Source organism: Gopherus evgoodei, chromosome 1 (genome assembly GCF_007399415.2).
Source record: "Gopherus evgoodei ecotype Sinaloan lineage chromosome 1, rGopEvg1_v1.p, whole genome shotgun sequence".
Taxonomy (NCBI): domain Eukaryota; kingdom Metazoa; phylum Chordata; order Testudines; family Testudinidae; genus Gopherus; species Gopherus evgoodei.
Genome location: NC_044322.1, coordinates 148550094 through 148566823, shown reverse-complemented (window position 1 = coordinate 148566823; position 16730 = coordinate 148550094). Strand labels below are relative to the sequence as shown.

The window sequence follows — 16730 nt, the reverse complement described above, 5'->3', positions numbered from 1 at the left end:
GTGAACACTCAACTACAGCAGCAAACAGTGTTAAAGAAGTACTGATGCTCAGCTTTACCTAAGATAAAGTCTTAAACATCACACACTTGAACATTAAACACAAAAAGCTACTTGGAAGAAAGAACTTAAATCCACTCTCTCAAAGCAATGCCAAGTTCAGATTTCTCAAAGTTCTCAGGACCCTTCAATTCTACAAAATAAGAAGGTAGAACTTCAGACCTCTGACAAACACAAACTGTGAACATTCTATTTTACTGAAGCCCTATTAAAAGATTTATTAAGCTAAATTGTGAAGTGTTAGCTCATCTTTATTATTTATCTTTATTTATTTAACTAGGATATTCTTCTGCGTAACTGCAGCATCAGTGGTTGCAAACATATGGCTTTTGGGAAAGGCCACTAAAAATTGTCACTATTATTAGCAGGTTCTAACAAAATTTAGATGGGATTTCTAAAAGTCTGCTTGTACAACTGCAGCAATGCTGTACTGAAAGGAAGAGTACATAAGCTTTAAGAAGCTATAGACACCAGGTAGGCACTGATACACGTACCAATAGCATTATAGAGAGGTTCTCCAGTTGTCTTGTCCCAAACCACAGTTGTCTCTCTCTGATTGCTGACTCCAACAGCTGGAAAACAAAGGGGGCGAGGGGGAGAGTACACTTTAGAGATTTTTAGAGGACAGGGAAGAAAAGGAAGTGAAAGGAAAATAAAACCCTTTTGGCTTATGCTTTTTACCTTCTTGGTATAGCACTTTTCTATCATTTCCAAAAAAATTGAACCCTGCTCTACATCTCTTATTCTTCTGTTTGATGTTCACGAACTAACATGAACAAAGAAACTAAAGTTTTGTAAGAGCAGGCACTTCAGTGTAATGTGATCAGTATTTTATCCATTAGCTGTCTAACCTTTTTGCAACCCCCAGACAGATAATTTTATTGGGTCTATTTGACAAAACAATGCACTGCTGGTAAGTGTGAACAATACCTTATTTCCCCAACATGCAGAGCTTTTTTTGACACGGGGCTAAATCCTGCTTCTTTTCTAATCACTGACTTCATTACTGGATGTTCTGATCTTCCTCAGTCCCAAAAGCATATTCTGAAAAGCGGCTAGTTACACATAAGAAACTGCAGCAATACCTTTTATGTTGGTGATGTCTATGTTTAGCTGGTTCAATTTCTCACATGTTTTCTCCACACATTCATAAACGGATTGCAAGATTTCCTTTGGATCTTGTTCCACCCATCTTTAACAAATATTAGACAGCAATCAAAAAAGAAGCTAACATGAGGCAGATGTTACATTTATGGAGAGCTGCATAAGAATTCTAAGAGCATTCCATAGAGTCACATGTTCACACTATTAAAGAGTATCAAAAAATTAACTCAACTAGTTTTTCCCTCAGGTCAACTTGTTCTGATTCCATGTCAGAATGACCAACGTTATTCTGCACCATATAGAAAGTGTTTGTTTAATCAAGCAGCCTAACAGTTTGAATAGTCAGTCTCACTTTCTCTAAAAAATGCGATGCGGATATTTCAAAATCAGAAGAGCCTTTTTCCTATCTTCTATAGATACATGTATACTGCCTCAGTACAGAGAGGGAAGAGTTTGGGGATAACTCCAGGTGAACAGTGTACAGCAAATTTAGAGATAGAGAATAAGTTGTGCAGACTTCATAGGTGAAGCTGGAGAATGTAAATGTAGGCAAGTCAGTCAAGAGAATGAGTAGTGTCACCATTTTAAGCAAGATTGGACAGTGGAAGAAAATGGGTGAGTGACTATTGTGAGGATTAAACTTCCATAAACATTTTTAGGAAGTAATAAGATTTCCATTAGGCCATACAAAGGAGGGAAATTTTTTTGGTTTTAAAAAAAGGATCTGTTAAATTATTCTTTCCTACCACTCTAAAACATTAGCAACCGATTCCATATTTTTAACAGATTACTCGCTGGCTTCAATTGTAATTATGCACACATAGATCCTATTAAATAGGCTTTTGCCATGTTGAAAGGTAGACAGAAACAGAATAGAAGATATACAGAGATCATACCCTTCTTTAGGGAATTTCTGTTTTATTTCTACTTGATGGTGACTCAGGAGCTCTGCTGTTTTCGCATTAAAAACCTGCAGATAAAAGGATACAGATTAAATAAATTTTTGCCTACTGGATTAGACAAACCATATATGAGGAGACAGGGTCCCTTTTTGACCAGGTGTTCTGGTTGAAAACCAGACGCATGGCAACCCTAAATGAGCAACCTAGGCCTGTGTGTAAAATTACACCAAGCAATGTTAGATGTGATAGCTGCTTTCTTTGTCCCCACCCATGCTTCCAAGTCAAGTAGCTAGTCATGAAGGTGGTAAAGTGATTTCATTTCTGTACTGTCCAGAGAGATAAAATTAAGCTCAGAGACTCATTCCTGCTATGATTGCCAGTTGTTCACCTGCTCCTGGCCTGGTAGTTATGTGGCATTACACAAAATATACTATGATTATGTCATCCTTCCTCCTCCCTCCATCTACGCATCTTGTGTTTCAGCCGCCTGTTCAGTCTTGCAATTAAGCTACACTAAACTCTTTGGGACAGGAAGGGACTGCCTATACTACAAGTCTGTACAGTGCCTTGCATCAGGACTTCTAGGTGCTATGACAATATAAATAATCTCTTCCTCAGTGCACCTACCTAACTTCCATTAACGATTACAAGGGCTTGTGTGCGCACATCAAGAGCAAAAAGATGAGATTTAAAAAAAAAAAAAAAAAGTCAAAAGCTTAGTAACAAAACCATTTCTTTCACTAAGACTCAGACTTTTTTTTTTTTTTTTTTTTTTTTAAGAAACACACATCTTTTGGCACATTAGCAACATTCATACTCTCATACATGCTCCCAAATGGAGGACAGCATATTTCTGTCTTTCTTTCGGCTAAGAAGGATGTTGGCACAAATGGGTGAAGTCACTCAGACAGTGTAATGTCAGCACATTTTAAGCCAAGACAAGCTTTCACTCCTACGCCAACAAAGGCTGAAGCACTAGGAAGGAAGTGCACTCATCCCCATTTCGCCAGCCTTGGTGTTGTTTCCCACATAACTATTTACCCCCGGCAGGATGCTGTCATCAATGCAGTCATTTTGCAATACACAGACTTATGTGCTCATTCAATTCCTAGCACATGTGATTACACACACATTGAATTCCATTATAATGTTTAGTCCCTAAAGGTATAAATAAGAATGGAGAAGCAGTATAAACTAATGTGGTTAAGGCCTGGTCTATACTGGGGTGGGAGATCAACCTAAGATATGCAACTTAGTTCGACTTACCTCGCGTTCTCATGGTGCGAGGTCGATTGATGCAGCTCCCCCGTCAACTTTGCTTCCACCTCTCACAGAGCTGGAGCTCAGCAGTTTAAGGGAGAGCGATGGGCGATCCATTTATCGCATCTATACTACGTGCAATAAACCAATCCCCAATAGATCAAGCGCTACCCACTGATCTGGTGGGTAGTGTAGACATACCCTAAGAGTAAGTCAAAATCTTTCTATTCAGAAGTGGAAGGTAACAATAGAGTATGAGAACAAACTGGTCAGTGTTTTATTATTGTATTTGTCATTTTGTTTACAGAGACTATGGACTTGGTGAATATTCCTTGCAGTGAAAAAAAGTTTACCAGATTCCAGAATCTACCTATCATCTCTAGGGAGAGTCAAACTATATGTTAGGTATGCCATTTCTTTTCTTTTAATGTGATTCTCCTTGTTAGTCTGAAAAAGTTTTGTTTTTAAGTTAAACCAGTTTTGTTGGTTTAAGTTGTGTCTTATGCTGTTTGGGAACTGCACAAAGGCCACCCCAAAAGAAAACAAAACCCTCATAAAAACAATCGTCAGCCTCTAAAAAGAAGTAGAAAAGGGTGTTTGGAGTCAAACAAATGGGATATTTGGTAAAAAGGGGACAGATTAAAAACTCCTCTCCCATAAACTGTTGCTTGCAGGGCTGCCACTTGACAGACACAAAGGAAGTGCCACCTGACAAAGGATGAAACAAATTTAAGGGACAAAAGGTGACAGTTTGCAGCTGTGCAGTATTTTACTTTATTTTTCCTTTTAAGTAATCAAGACATATCACAAGGTACCAGTTAGAATATCTGCAATATTTTAATTTTTTTAATTATTTTCTAGTTGGCTAGGCTCACATAAATTCTGCCTTGCACTAAGAAGTTAGATGACGCTATTTACTCTTGTCAGCTAGTTAACAGAATGAGGCTGAAAAGGTCACTTTAGTTACTGGAAACTAAGGTTTCTTTTAATTAATTGCCATTTTTGGTTACTCAAAGGAAGAGTGTTTACAGTCTGATGCAATTTTACCTTAAGTGTTCATTATATAAATGTTAAAACAGAACAAAGATTCTATTATAACACCACATCTCTTTTAAAGTGAGTACGCGGCAGGCTGACAGACCTAGAACCTGGGGTAACAAATTTAAGGGTATAGCTACATTTGGAATTTCAAAGCGCTGCCCTGGCAGCGCTGCGGGAGCGCTGCCACGGCAGCGCTTTGAAGTGTGAGCGTAGTCAGAGCGGCAGCGCTGGGAGAGAGCTCTCCCAGCGCTGCATGTAAACCACATCCCTTACGGGTGTAGCGTGCAGCGCTGGGAGCCGCGCTCCCAGCGCTGCTGCCCTGATTACACTGACGCTTTACAGCGCTGTATCTTGCAGCGCTCAGGGGGGTGTTTTTTCACACCCCAGTTGCAGCGCTGTAAAGTGTGAGTATAGCCAAGGCCTAGGTCACAATACAGGCAACAGTCACCGAGGTTCTCTGCTCTACCCAGCCAAAGTGCCTCAACCTTTACTCAACAGGACCCTCTCTGTGGGCGAGATGGTAAATCAGTCTTGATAGCCATCAATCCTTGGCCTCTCTGAAACTACCAATTAGTGATGGTAGTGTTGGTAACTTTGCGCTGTGGAAACCTGTCCAATATGAACAGGGATAAGTAAAAAACAAACAAACAAAAAACTCTCACTCTAATTCCCTGTCAAGTGCCAAATACTCCCGGTGATGAGACTGGGTTACACACCTGGGCCAGATTTTAATCCATTTAGAAGCATTTGTTTTGTCTACCTGATTTTTCCAGCCATGCTTTGAAATACGTTTTAGTAGAATCCAAGGGGTTTAAATGCAATGTAGGATTCACATACATTTTTCTCACTCACCTAAGGAAGAGAATCGCACAGCATTTTAGCTCCATGACCATATTTTTATTCCTAACAATAGCAAATATCACTTGGAAATTACTTAAAATCACATGGCCAGAGTAATATTCACACTTCTTCTACTAGTGCTTCTGCATTAATAACAGGAATAAGCAAGGTAAGTAACTGTTGCCTCCTACTGAGATGGATGATGCAGATATAAAAAGAAAGAAACAGAGTTGGAGATGATAGGGAAAGACATCTATAAAGAGGAAAACATGCATAGGAGCCAAGACAATAAGGTGGGCAGGTAAGAAGAGGCTCGATCTAGTGAAAAACAGACTAACAGAACACTAGACTTGTAACAGTAGACTGGCGTCTTGTAAAATGGTATGCTCCCTCAGCACAGTCTCCTCCCATTTCGTGTTATTTCTATTTTATACATATTCATTTATTCTGAGTGAATGGGGTGGTAGGGGGTAGGTTCCTCTATGCTCTTTTCACTATGCTGGTGTTTATGAGTTAACTCTCCGCTCACTGAGGTAAAAGAAGATATCCTGACACTCAAGTTCACGGCACTTTTTATTTTTGTAATATTTTAATCACCCTGCCATTTTCAGAGAACAGCAACATTTTGCAATTTATTAAGTTCAAAAAGAATTAGGAGTGGTCACAGGTACTACACCTGCCCTTGAATATCTATTTCCGGAAATTTACAATCACACTGTTGTTTTTTAAAAATATTTTTCTCTTCTTTGTGTATTTATAATAAAACCAAACTAATCTTGTAAGGGTGAAAGCTAGTCTGACTATACACAAAAAGCTGTCAAATGCACATATTTAAAAACAAAACTAACTCTTCATCCCCAGCACCAAAGTCCCAACTGGAACCTGCACCCCTTCCTCCACCCCTGATCCAATCCCCCTCCCACCCTCCGAGTCCCTCAGTCCCAGCCCAGAGCACCTTCCTACACCCCAAACACTCATCCCTAATCCCACCCCAGAGCCTGTACCCCAACCTCAATTCTGTGAGCATTCATGGCCCACCATACAATTTCTATTCCCTGATGGCCCTCGGGCCAAAAAGTTTGCCCACTCCTGCTTTAAAGAAATACTGCAGCACATATGCTATCTAAAGAAACATTCTTCATAAACCCCTAAGATAACAGAACATGTTACATGGATTTTTGTTTCCTTGTTTATAATAAAAATCACACACTGAAGTATTAACAAGCCTTTAAAATACCACAAACTTAAAATTTTATTTACAAAATTATTTGTTTCTCCAAATAAATACTGGAAATGGAATGTTTTTAGAGAATGCTGAAGGACAGGAATATTTTCCAACATATAAAGATAAAATGTAGTAAAGTTAATATTTGGAATATTTCTGTAACTGCAAAATGACATGAAAAAAAAAAAAGTGTAGGGTATCCCTCCCTCAGCTCCTGGCTGCTAAAGCACCTCTCTAACTCTTCCCTTTGCAAGCTTCCTGGTTCCCCAAAAGGCTACATTACTCTTTCCACCCAGCCTAACCAGGCCATCCACGTCTACTTGTGTGGTTTTAGAGCACACACCCAGAGATGAAGAAATAAAAATGGCCCATTCACTTACTTTGCTTCTAATGCCCTATGTGTAAGAGTATTTTGGTTGTAGAGGTAGCCTTTGCTTTGGAGTAACAAAAAACAAAACAAAAAAAAAAAAACTCAATGAATATCCAAAACCAGTTATAAAAGTCACACTTCTCTATGTTATGAGTATATCCCCTCCAGACACATTTCATGTGGTTCTTCTCAGAGGAGGGGCAGAATTAAACAAACAAAAAACCCTCACTCACAGAAGACAACATGCTTATCACACCACTACACTGATTTTTTTAGTACCCTTTCACTTTGGAAAGGGAGGGGGGCTTATTGCTCTTCTTAGACCTCAGTCCTGCAATTGGATCTACAAGCATGAAACCCCACATCCTTGCTATGCCTCATTTACTGCAATACAGCGGTAACTAGCATACCCAATTGTAGGACTAGGGCATTAAACTTTTGAGAACAGGAACCATTTCTTCCCATGTGTTTGTATAGTACTTAGCACAACAGGTCCCTAACTTTTACAGGTGGTCTCTGAGCACTTCTGCAGTAAGAAGCAGAACAGAGTTTGGCTTTTTAAATAAATAAGATAAAAGAACCATTACTGGCCTTAAGCTCTGTGCACTAGCTTTCAGCACCAATATATTTTTAGGTAAGTTGTGGTGCATACAAGGGCCTTATAATTTGAGGACCTATCAAAGGCCTGTAAACTAAAGACTTACACATATGCCTAAACTTTATGCACTGCGACAAGTCCATTTAAGTCACTAGAACTTCTCAGTGCGTAAAGTTAAGTGTGTGCTAAGTCTTTGCAGAATCGGGGCCTACCTGAGGCATTCGCAGGAGTCATTATTCACACAGGCCGAAACAGGCTTCAGGGTGGCAATGTAGTTGAGTCACTGTGCTATTTTACACTACTCCTTATCTGTAACTTTAAGGCAAGCCATGGGACGGATTCTGTGTAGGCACCTGGTTTACTCATTTCATATCCACACATGCCGACTGGGTGCACAGTGGATGTAAGCCACTCCCAGATCAGAAAAGCAAGATTTCATATCTGTCAGAAACAACACAAGCTGCAATGTATCAGCAGAGAATGAGAGCCAAGGGGAGAATCCTGCCACCACTGAACTCAGTGGTGAAACATCTAGTGGGTTCAATGGTGCCCTGCACACTAAGCTCAGGTCCACGGGACCCAGGATGATGTGGTCTCAAATGGCTAAGAATTGCCATATAGCCTTCAGGCTCAGGCTGGGGTCCAAACACTGAAACACCTCAAAAGGGGATAGTCTCAGAGCCCAGGCGCCAGCCCAAGCCTAAATGTCTACACTGCGGTGATTTCCCTACACTCCCCCTAAGGGGGGTGTACACCCCTCCTGAATTTCCCCAACCTCCCCGCCAGTTTTGTGAACTACTTACATGCCAAACCTGATGGCTGAACTTAGCGACTTTGTCCTCACCCACAACTATTTCACATTTGTGGACAATATATACCTTCAAATCAGTGGCACTTCTATGGGTACCTGCATGGCCCCGTAGTATGCCAACATTTTTATGGCTGATTTAGAACAACGCTTCCTTAGCTCTCATCCTCCTAATGCCTCTACTCTACTTATGCTACATTGATGACATCTTCATCATCTGGACCCATGGAAAAGAAGCTCTTGAGGAATTCCACTATGATTTCAACAATTTTCATCCCACCATCAAGCTCAACCTAGACCAATCCACACATGCGGTCCATTTCCTTGACACTACTGTGCTAATAAGAGATGGTCACATAAACACCACCCTATGTCGGAAACCTACTGACCACTATTCTTACCTACAGGCCTCCAGCTTCCATCCAGGACACATCACACGATCCATTGTCTACAGCTAAGCTCTAAGATACAACCACATTTGCTCCAGTCCCCTCAGACAGAGACAAACACCTACAAGATCTCTATTAAGCATTCTTAAAACTACAATACCCACCTGCTGAAGTGAAAAAACAGATTGACAGAGCCAGAAGAGTACCCAGAAGTCACCTACTACAAGACAGGCCCAACATAGAAAATAACAGAACACCACTAGCCGTTATGTTCAGCCCCCAACTAAAACCTCTCCAGCGCATCATCAAAGCCTATCCTGAAAGATGATCCCTCACTCTCCCAGATCTTGGGAGACAGACCAGTCCTCGCTTACAGACAGCCCCTCAACCTGAAGCAAATACTCACTAGCAACCACATACCACAGAACAAAAACACTAACCCAGGAACCTATCCTTGCAACAAAGCCCGATGCCAACTCTGTTCACATATCTATTCAATGGACACCATAATAGGACCTAATCACATCAGCCACGCCATCAGGGGCTCGTTCACCTGCACATCTACCAATGTGATATATGCCATCATGTGCCAGCAATGCCCCTCTGCCATGTACGTTGGCCAAACCGGACAGTCTACGTAAAAGAATAAATGGACACAAACCTGACATCAGGAACCATAATATTCAAAAACCAGTAGGAGTACACTTCAACCTCTCTGGCCACTCAGTAACAGATTTAAAGGTGGCAATTTTGCAACAGAAAAGCTTCAAAAACAGACTCCAACTACTGCTGAACTTTAATTAATATGCAAACTAGATACAAACAACTTAGGCATAAACAGAGACTGGGAATGGCTGAGCCACTACACACACTGAATCTGTTGCCCCATGTTAAGTATCCTCAGACCTTCTTGTTAAACTGTCTTAAATGGGCTATACTGATTATCACTACAAGTGTTTTTTTTCTCCTGCTGACAATAGCACATCTTAATTAATTAGCCTCTTAGAGTTGGTCGGGCAATTCCCACCTTTTCATGTTCTCTGTATGTATATATATCTCCTCACTATAAGTTCCATTCTATGTATCAAATGAAGTGGGCCCACGAAAGCTTATGCTCAAATACATTTGTTAGTCTCTATCTAAGGTCCCACAAGTATGCCTGTTCTTTTTGCGGATACAGACTAACACGGCTGCTACTCTGAAACATGCCAGTTTAATGATTGTTTGGAAATCTGAACTGAAATTGAAACATTAATACACACTTTAAAAGCATATTCAATGTATGATAAAATACGTCTATCTGAAAGTATAATAGATTTGAAAGTATGAATATAGACTAGCTTCCTTATACAGCCGTTGTTTTTTACAACAATGTCAGTGCATTCATTTCAGTGATGTTGGCCAACCTAATAATTTCAAATGATGATTTGTAAGCAAAGTCTAAATGAGCTCTCCCTGACAGCTAATGATAAACTGTGGCAAAAGGCTTCAGGACCAGATTGTATTTACGTTCACACCTAATCTACCTAGGTATCCAGCAAACAGAGCTGTGTTGCCCAAGTGACAGATTTTGGCTGGGGTTGGATTACAAATCACTTGAATGCGGGCGCGGGAGTGGCGGTGGTTTGGGAATGAAATGGTCTTATTATGAGTAAAGGGCAGTAGAACTGTACTTAGCCTGTGCTGATTGAGGGCATCAAAAGAGAGGGTGGGGAGCTGTCGCTCTCCACTGTTTAAAGACAGAGCTGATTAGGCTCCATAGATAGTGTTTTGTTCTGTTAAGTGACCACTGCAGCTGAAATCACTGACAATCAGGTCCAAGTGCTTAGTCCTGTTGTGGGGACAGTGTTCCTGTGGGTACAGTGTTTTTGTGTAAGAGACAACCCAGACTACATTAGCAGCGAGTGAGGTTCCCGCACGGAGAGCTCAGCAGAAATCACTGAGGGCTTGGCTACACTCACACTTTACAGCGCTGCAACTGGGGTGTGAAAAAACACCCCCGAGCGCTGCAAGATACAGCGCTGTAAAGCGTCAGTGTAATCAGGCGCGCTACACCCGTAAGGGATGTGGTTTACATGCAGCACTGGGAGAGCTCTCTCCCAGCGCTGCTGCTCTGACTACACTCACACTTCAAAGCGCTGCCGCGGCAGCGCTTTGAAATTCCAAATGTAGCCATACCATGAGAGCTGGTGGAACCTCAAGAGACCAACTCGCAGAGCTCACAGTGGCAGGTGGCGACAGCAGCAGGTGACTGCATAGGGCCATTGGCAACAGAGTGGTGGAGTGAACAGTGGCACAACGAACAGTCATGGCCAGAGCAAAGAGTGAGCAGCTGGAGGAACGAGCAAGGTGCTTTCTTCCTCCCCACCTGGGAGGTGTACTCACGTGAAAGCACCTCTGATGGCTTAAATAAAGGGCATGTTAAATAAACATTTGTTTGTTGGACTATATTTTAGTGACTTTGCTCCAGAATGCTAGATTTGTGACTGGGAACGGAAACTTATATAGATATGTTTCCTAGTAGGCCAAGATTTTTAAAATGCAGTGTTTGCCAAGGTTGTTATCTCACATTGTTGCTATCTTGAGAGGTCATTACGTTGGGGAGTTTCTGTACTAAACATTTTTATTATAATTAATTTTTACATAAGAATGGTCATACTGGGTCAAACCAATGGTCCATATAGCCCAGTATCCTGTCTTCCAACAGTGGTCAAGGCCAGGTGCTTCAGAGGGAATGAACAGAACAGGTAATCATCAAGTGATCCATCCCCTATTGCCCATTCCAGCTTCTGGCAAACAGGCTAGGAACACTCAGAGTATGGTGTTGCATCTCTCCCCATCCTGGCTAATAACCATTGATGGACCTATTCTCCAGGAATTTATCTAGTTCTTTTTTAAATCCAATATAGTTTTGGTCTTCACAGCATTCCCTGGCAAAGAGTTCCACAGGTTGACTTTATGTTGTGTGAAGAAGTACTTCCTTTTGTTTTTTAAAAACCTGCTGCCTATTAATTTCATTGGGTGACTGCTAGTTCTTGTGTTATGTGAAGGATTAAATAACATTTCCTTATTCACTTTCTTCAAACCAGTCAAGATTTTATAGACCTCTATCAGATCCCCCTTAGTCATCTCTTTTCTAAGCTGAAAATTCCCAGTCATTTTAATCTCTCCTCCTGTTTCATACCCCTGATCATTTTAATTGCCTATCTCTGTACCTTTTCCATTTCCAATATCTCTTTTTTGGGATGGGGTGACCAGATCTGCACACAGTATTCAAGGTGTACACATACCATGGATTTATATAGAGGCAATATGGTATTTTCTGTCTTATTATCTATCCCTTTCTTAAAAAAAACACAGGTTTCAGAATAGCAGGCATGTTAGTCTGTATCCGCAAAAAGAACCGGGGTACTTGTAGCACCTTAGAGACTAACAAATTTATTTGAGCATAAGCTTTTGTGGCCCACATCCAATGAAGTCGGCTGGAGCCCACAAAAGCTTATGCTCAAATAAATTTGTTAGTCTCTAAGGTGCCACAAGTACTCCTGTTCTTTTTTAAAAAGCAAACAAAATGTTTGATGAATGAATCATTGACTGCAGCTGCACATTGAGTGGATGTTTTCAGAGAACTACCTACAATGACTCCAAGATCTTTCTTGAGTAGTAACAGCTAATTCAGAGTCCTTCATTTTGTATGTATAGTTGAGATTGTTTTCCAATGTGCATTACTTTGAATTTATCAACATTGAATTTCATCTGCCATTTTTCTTGCCCAATCACCTAGTTTTGTGAGATCCCTTTGTAACACTTCACAGTCTGCCTGGGACTTAACTATCTTGAACAGTTTTGTATCATCTGCAAATTTTGCCACCTCACTGTTTACCCATTTTTCCAGATCATTTATGAGTATGTTGAACAGTAATGATCCCAGTACCAACTCCTCAGGGATATCACTATTTCTCTCTCTTCATTCTGAAAAATGACAATTTATTCCTACCCTTTGTTTCCCATCTTTTAATCAGTTACTGATCCATGAGAGGACTTCCCTCTTATCCCATGATGGCTTACTTTTCAAAAGTCAATTTAAATTAAATACATTTTTTTAAAAAATTATATGGTTTTAGAAACCTAAACCTGTTATATGTTTTGGTGTAACTTGCATTATCCTTATGTTAAATTTGCATTATCCTAACAAAACATTTACTTTATTCATATCTCTTTGATCCTGACCCCCCCCACCTCGTAAATTCAAACACCCCCCCCCAATTTCAATTCCTGGAGAAACCACTGCTACACTGCAATGTTTAGCCCCACAACCTGAGCTCCATGTGTTTAAGTCACATGACCCAGGGTCTGAGACACCCCATTGCAGCACTGGTGTACCCGTGTTTCCAAACCCACGCTTGATCACACATACTTAATTGGGAACCTGGGTTTACAATTGCTAGACCTAGTTCTCACAGTGCTGCTAACTCGGCCATAGTGCAGACCTTGTAACTCAGGCCTGCAAAGTGACAGGGCTTGGACCCAATTCACAAGGGAATGAGGCTCTGACCCACCCCTAAGCAGGCACCTGGGACTGCAGGTCCTGAGTCACAGCGATTTAGATGGAAGGGAGGGGCTTGGGGATCTCTCCCAGCGAAGTCAAACCGGGGTCAGAGCCAGAGCTCCGTGTGGACACTCGGGCTCCCATCCCAGGACACCGCGCCGCCCCAGCAGCAGGCGGAGCCCGCGCGGGTTACTCACCAGGAAGCGCGTGGAGCTGGTGCCCTGGTCTATCGAACCCACCAGCGGCCCCAGCACCACTCGGTCCGACGCAGCCATGGGAGCCGCTCGCGAGCCGCGTCTCCTAGGCGACCCTGGCCGGGAACTACCGGGCAAAACGTTCCCCGGCGCCTCCAGCGCGCTCTCTGCCTACGTGTGCGCCCGGAGCGTGGCTCCAGTTCGGGCTCAGGGGGCGGGGCGAGAGAAGGGGGCGCCGGCCGACACGCTGCGCCGCCGCGGCCAATCAGCGCGCGGGGCGCGGAGGGGGCGAGGCGCAGGATGCTGACAAGAGGCCAATGTTCGAGGTGCGCCTGCGCCTGCAGGCAGGCGCGTGCTGCAAACAGCTGGCTCTGGCAGTGGGTTGGCCAAGGTCCCTGGGTGGCAGAGGCCAGACGTGAAGCCGAAGGGTGGGGAGAGGGAGAATGCGGGAAATGTGCTATAGTTCTGTCTTCAGTCCTTGCCCATCCCTCTCTCTCTGGCAAAGCAGCCTTCAGCCCTTTCTCCTTAAAGAGCTGTGCTAACCTGGTTCAGAGTCAAGCCAAGAAGACTTTCAAACAAACATATTTCCAAACAAGTTCTCCCTTGCAGGTTGTGCTCCAACAAGCTGATGCCATCCTTGCCCCCTCTTAATTTGCTTTTCATGTGGATTCAGGTACAAATGAACTTCCCTTGTTTACAGCTCTGGCTTGCCTGATTTACAATGGAAACAAAGGCAAAACCACATTTGTTTGTCAAGAATAAACTTGTTTATCAGCTGCCTTCACACCACGTGTTGAGACCATATTACTAGCATACATACATAACTCTTTGTACACAACCCGTGCACATATCACAATGATTTCCATGACAAGTGGCTCACCAGTTTTTATCTGATATCAGGGGCGGCTCCAGGCACCAGCACACCAAGCGCGTGCCTGGGGCGGCAAGCCACGGGGGGCGCTTTGCCAGTCACCGCGAGGGCGGCAGGCAGGTTGCCTTTGGCGGCTTGCCTGCGTCCGCTGGTCCCGCTGCTCTGGTGGACCTCCTGCAGGTGTGCTGCCGAATCCGCGGCACCGGGGACCTCCCTCAGGCAAGCTGCCGAAGGCAGTCTACGTGCCGTGCTTGGGGCAGCAAAATACCTAGAGCCACCCCTGTATGATATGATACCTTATATGATGCCATTTGGCTAAATATTCTGACAACAGTTTGTTGGGTTTGCCAGTTGGCACAAAGGGGCTCTTAGGGTCACAGGAACCAAGAACACTTGCTCCTGATGCTTGTAAAATTTGATATTTCAGATGAATACATTGTATGGAGCTTTTAAATTCTCCAGCGCAGCTGCCATTTGAGCCTGCCAGAGGGGATAGCTAATGTTATGTTCTCAGCATACACATAGAGAAGTTAGAGTATTTTATGTTTTTCTTTTTCCGGAAGGTTGCAACATAACATTACTTTCTTAGAGTCCAGAACTCTAACACACAAAAACCAAAACCAGAGAGAGACAAAGCAGGCAGAAAGGCACAGCTCAATCCACATTGATCTAGGCTGGCTCCTTTCAGGCTGATTCAGTTCACATGCTTCCCTACAGGGTCCCCTAGCCTGCAAACAGGACCAGGAAATCCCTTACATATTAAAGTGAGAGCTTTAGTTTTAACACCATTTTCAATACACCACAGCTAAAATCTGAGAAGGTCTAGCCAAAAATGGTAGTGCTCTGACAGTACCCGGCAGTTATTTAAAGTTATTTAAATAACCCTGCTCATTTGCATTGTAATATAACATAACATACTTATTGGAAGAAGTCCCCTCTTCAGCATAGTCAGATTGGCTCTCCGCCTGCGATTCAGGGATCTCCTGGGTCTTTGGTACTGTCTCTGCTTTACTTTTTAGTGGGTTGAAGAGATCCTGGGTGTCTTGGTCAATCTCCTTCTGCTAAGTATTCTGGTTTGTGTTCCTGGGAGCATCCTCAGTGAAGTCCACAACATGCCAGGGTTTGATGGTGGCCTTCCTTTCAAAAATATAGCACAACTCCTCATAGTGGATGCTGGCCATACAAGATCTGCCAGAGATCCTGTTATTGTCCCTGATATTTTCGTACCCTAGCAGAGCTCCTTTCCTATGTTGCAGCAGTGGACTGAGTTCCAGAAGAAGATGCGAGAGGCAGAGCTGTTTAATTATAATGGGAATGTGTCCTCACCTACCTTATTGTGTGAAAATGTATCCCAAATGTTGGTAACTTGCTTACAAAATGGATTAATTAAAGGAGGATGAGACATAAGTTAATTTGAAAAAAAAAAACTTTTGTATGTAGAAGCAAAACATATTATCCCTCCAAAAATCAAGTTGATCTGAAACAACTCTCAATTCTAGTCAAACTTTGACTGGCAGTCAAGATACTGGTGTTGTCCACAGTGATTGAGAAAGGAGATAGTGGGAAGGATTTTGTGGGGGTAGATTAAAGGCTTGCCTACACAGCTCTGCAGTTTGGACTACAGGACTGTGAATTGCAATGCACACCAGAGTCCTGCACTGTAACTGCCCTGTGTGGATGGTGTTAACATGAACTAAAACTAAAGGTACCTAGTCTGTGTTAACATACTCCTGTTTGAAGAAGACTGTGTGTTAATGCGAACTAAGTATCTTTTAGTTTGGGCCAGCAGCATCTACATGGGGGAAATATACCGCAACACTTTGGTGCACTCTTCAGTTCACACCCCTGTAATCTGCACTATGGCATAGTGTAAACATAGGTTCAGTTCCCCGCCTCAGAGCTCTTTTTTAGCCATATTGAGTTTGAGCTGATGGCTAGACGTCCATGAGGAGAGTCAGGCCATGTTTTCAGTTTGGACAAAAGGAGACAGCAGCTTCCCATAACAAAAGGGACAGGACAGTTTGTTTTTGTGTACAATGGAAGTAAATTTGAGCCTAAAATGAAGAATGTCTCTTATAGGGATCCTTATAGAGGAGAGTTGAGACACAAGGCAGCATAGAAATGAAAATATTTAAGTGAGAATAAGTAACATTGAATCGTATCTGCTTGCAGTTATTAGAAAAATGTATCACAGTTTGCTGATGTGGAGACAGTAATTTGAGATATTTCTGAATATTTTTCTACTGGAATGTGTTGAATCTTGCAATTTACAAAGCTTATGGTTACTGCTCCTCCTCTATATGAAATGACACCAATACTATGATTTGTAATCATTCCAGCTGAGTTACTGCTATTTACGCAAAACAGGAACTTGAAAGATTACTGCCACACTTAAGTAACTCAATGAACTTTAAAAAGTTCATCTAAACTTTATTAAAGGGGCAATATCAGTCTATGTGTAACATTCAGGTTTTTGTAAATGTGTATATGCCTAACATTTTCCTTTGTAAAAGAAACAATAT

At 42.2% G+C, this 16730-nt stretch overlaps 2 protein-coding genes across 8 annotated transcripts in view; one reads left to right on the top strand and one right to left on the bottom strand.

Annotated features, from left to right (window-relative positions):
• The window catches only part of GK (glycerol kinase), a 49406-nt gene extending 35874 nt beyond the window's left edge, over nt 1–13532 (bottom strand). For all 4 annotated transcript variants that reach the window (XM_030575262.1, XM_030575282.1, XM_030575292.1 and 1 more), the window contains exons 1-4: nt 13341–13532; nt 2058–2131; nt 1143–1249; nt 552–629 (exon numbers count right to left, since the gene is read on the bottom strand). In XM_030575262.1, the coding sequence (XP_030431122.1) occupies nt 552–629; nt 1143–1249; nt 2058–2131; nt 13341–13418 (337 nt within the window). In that variant the 5' untranslated portion in view covers nt 13419–13532. The remainder of the gene's footprint in view (nt 1–551; nt 630–1142; nt 1250–2057; nt 2132–13340) is intronic.
• The window catches only part of C1HXorf21 (chromosome 1 CXorf21 homolog), a 110741-nt gene that overhangs the window by 51627 nt on the left and 42384 nt on the right, over nt 1–16730 (top strand). For all 4 annotated transcript variants that reach the window (XM_030575349.1, XM_030575341.1, XM_030575358.1 and 1 more), the window contains one exon: nt 3631–3728. The gene's annotated coding sequence lies outside the window, so the exon portion shown is untranslated. The remainder of the gene's footprint in view (nt 1–3630; nt 3729–16730) is intronic.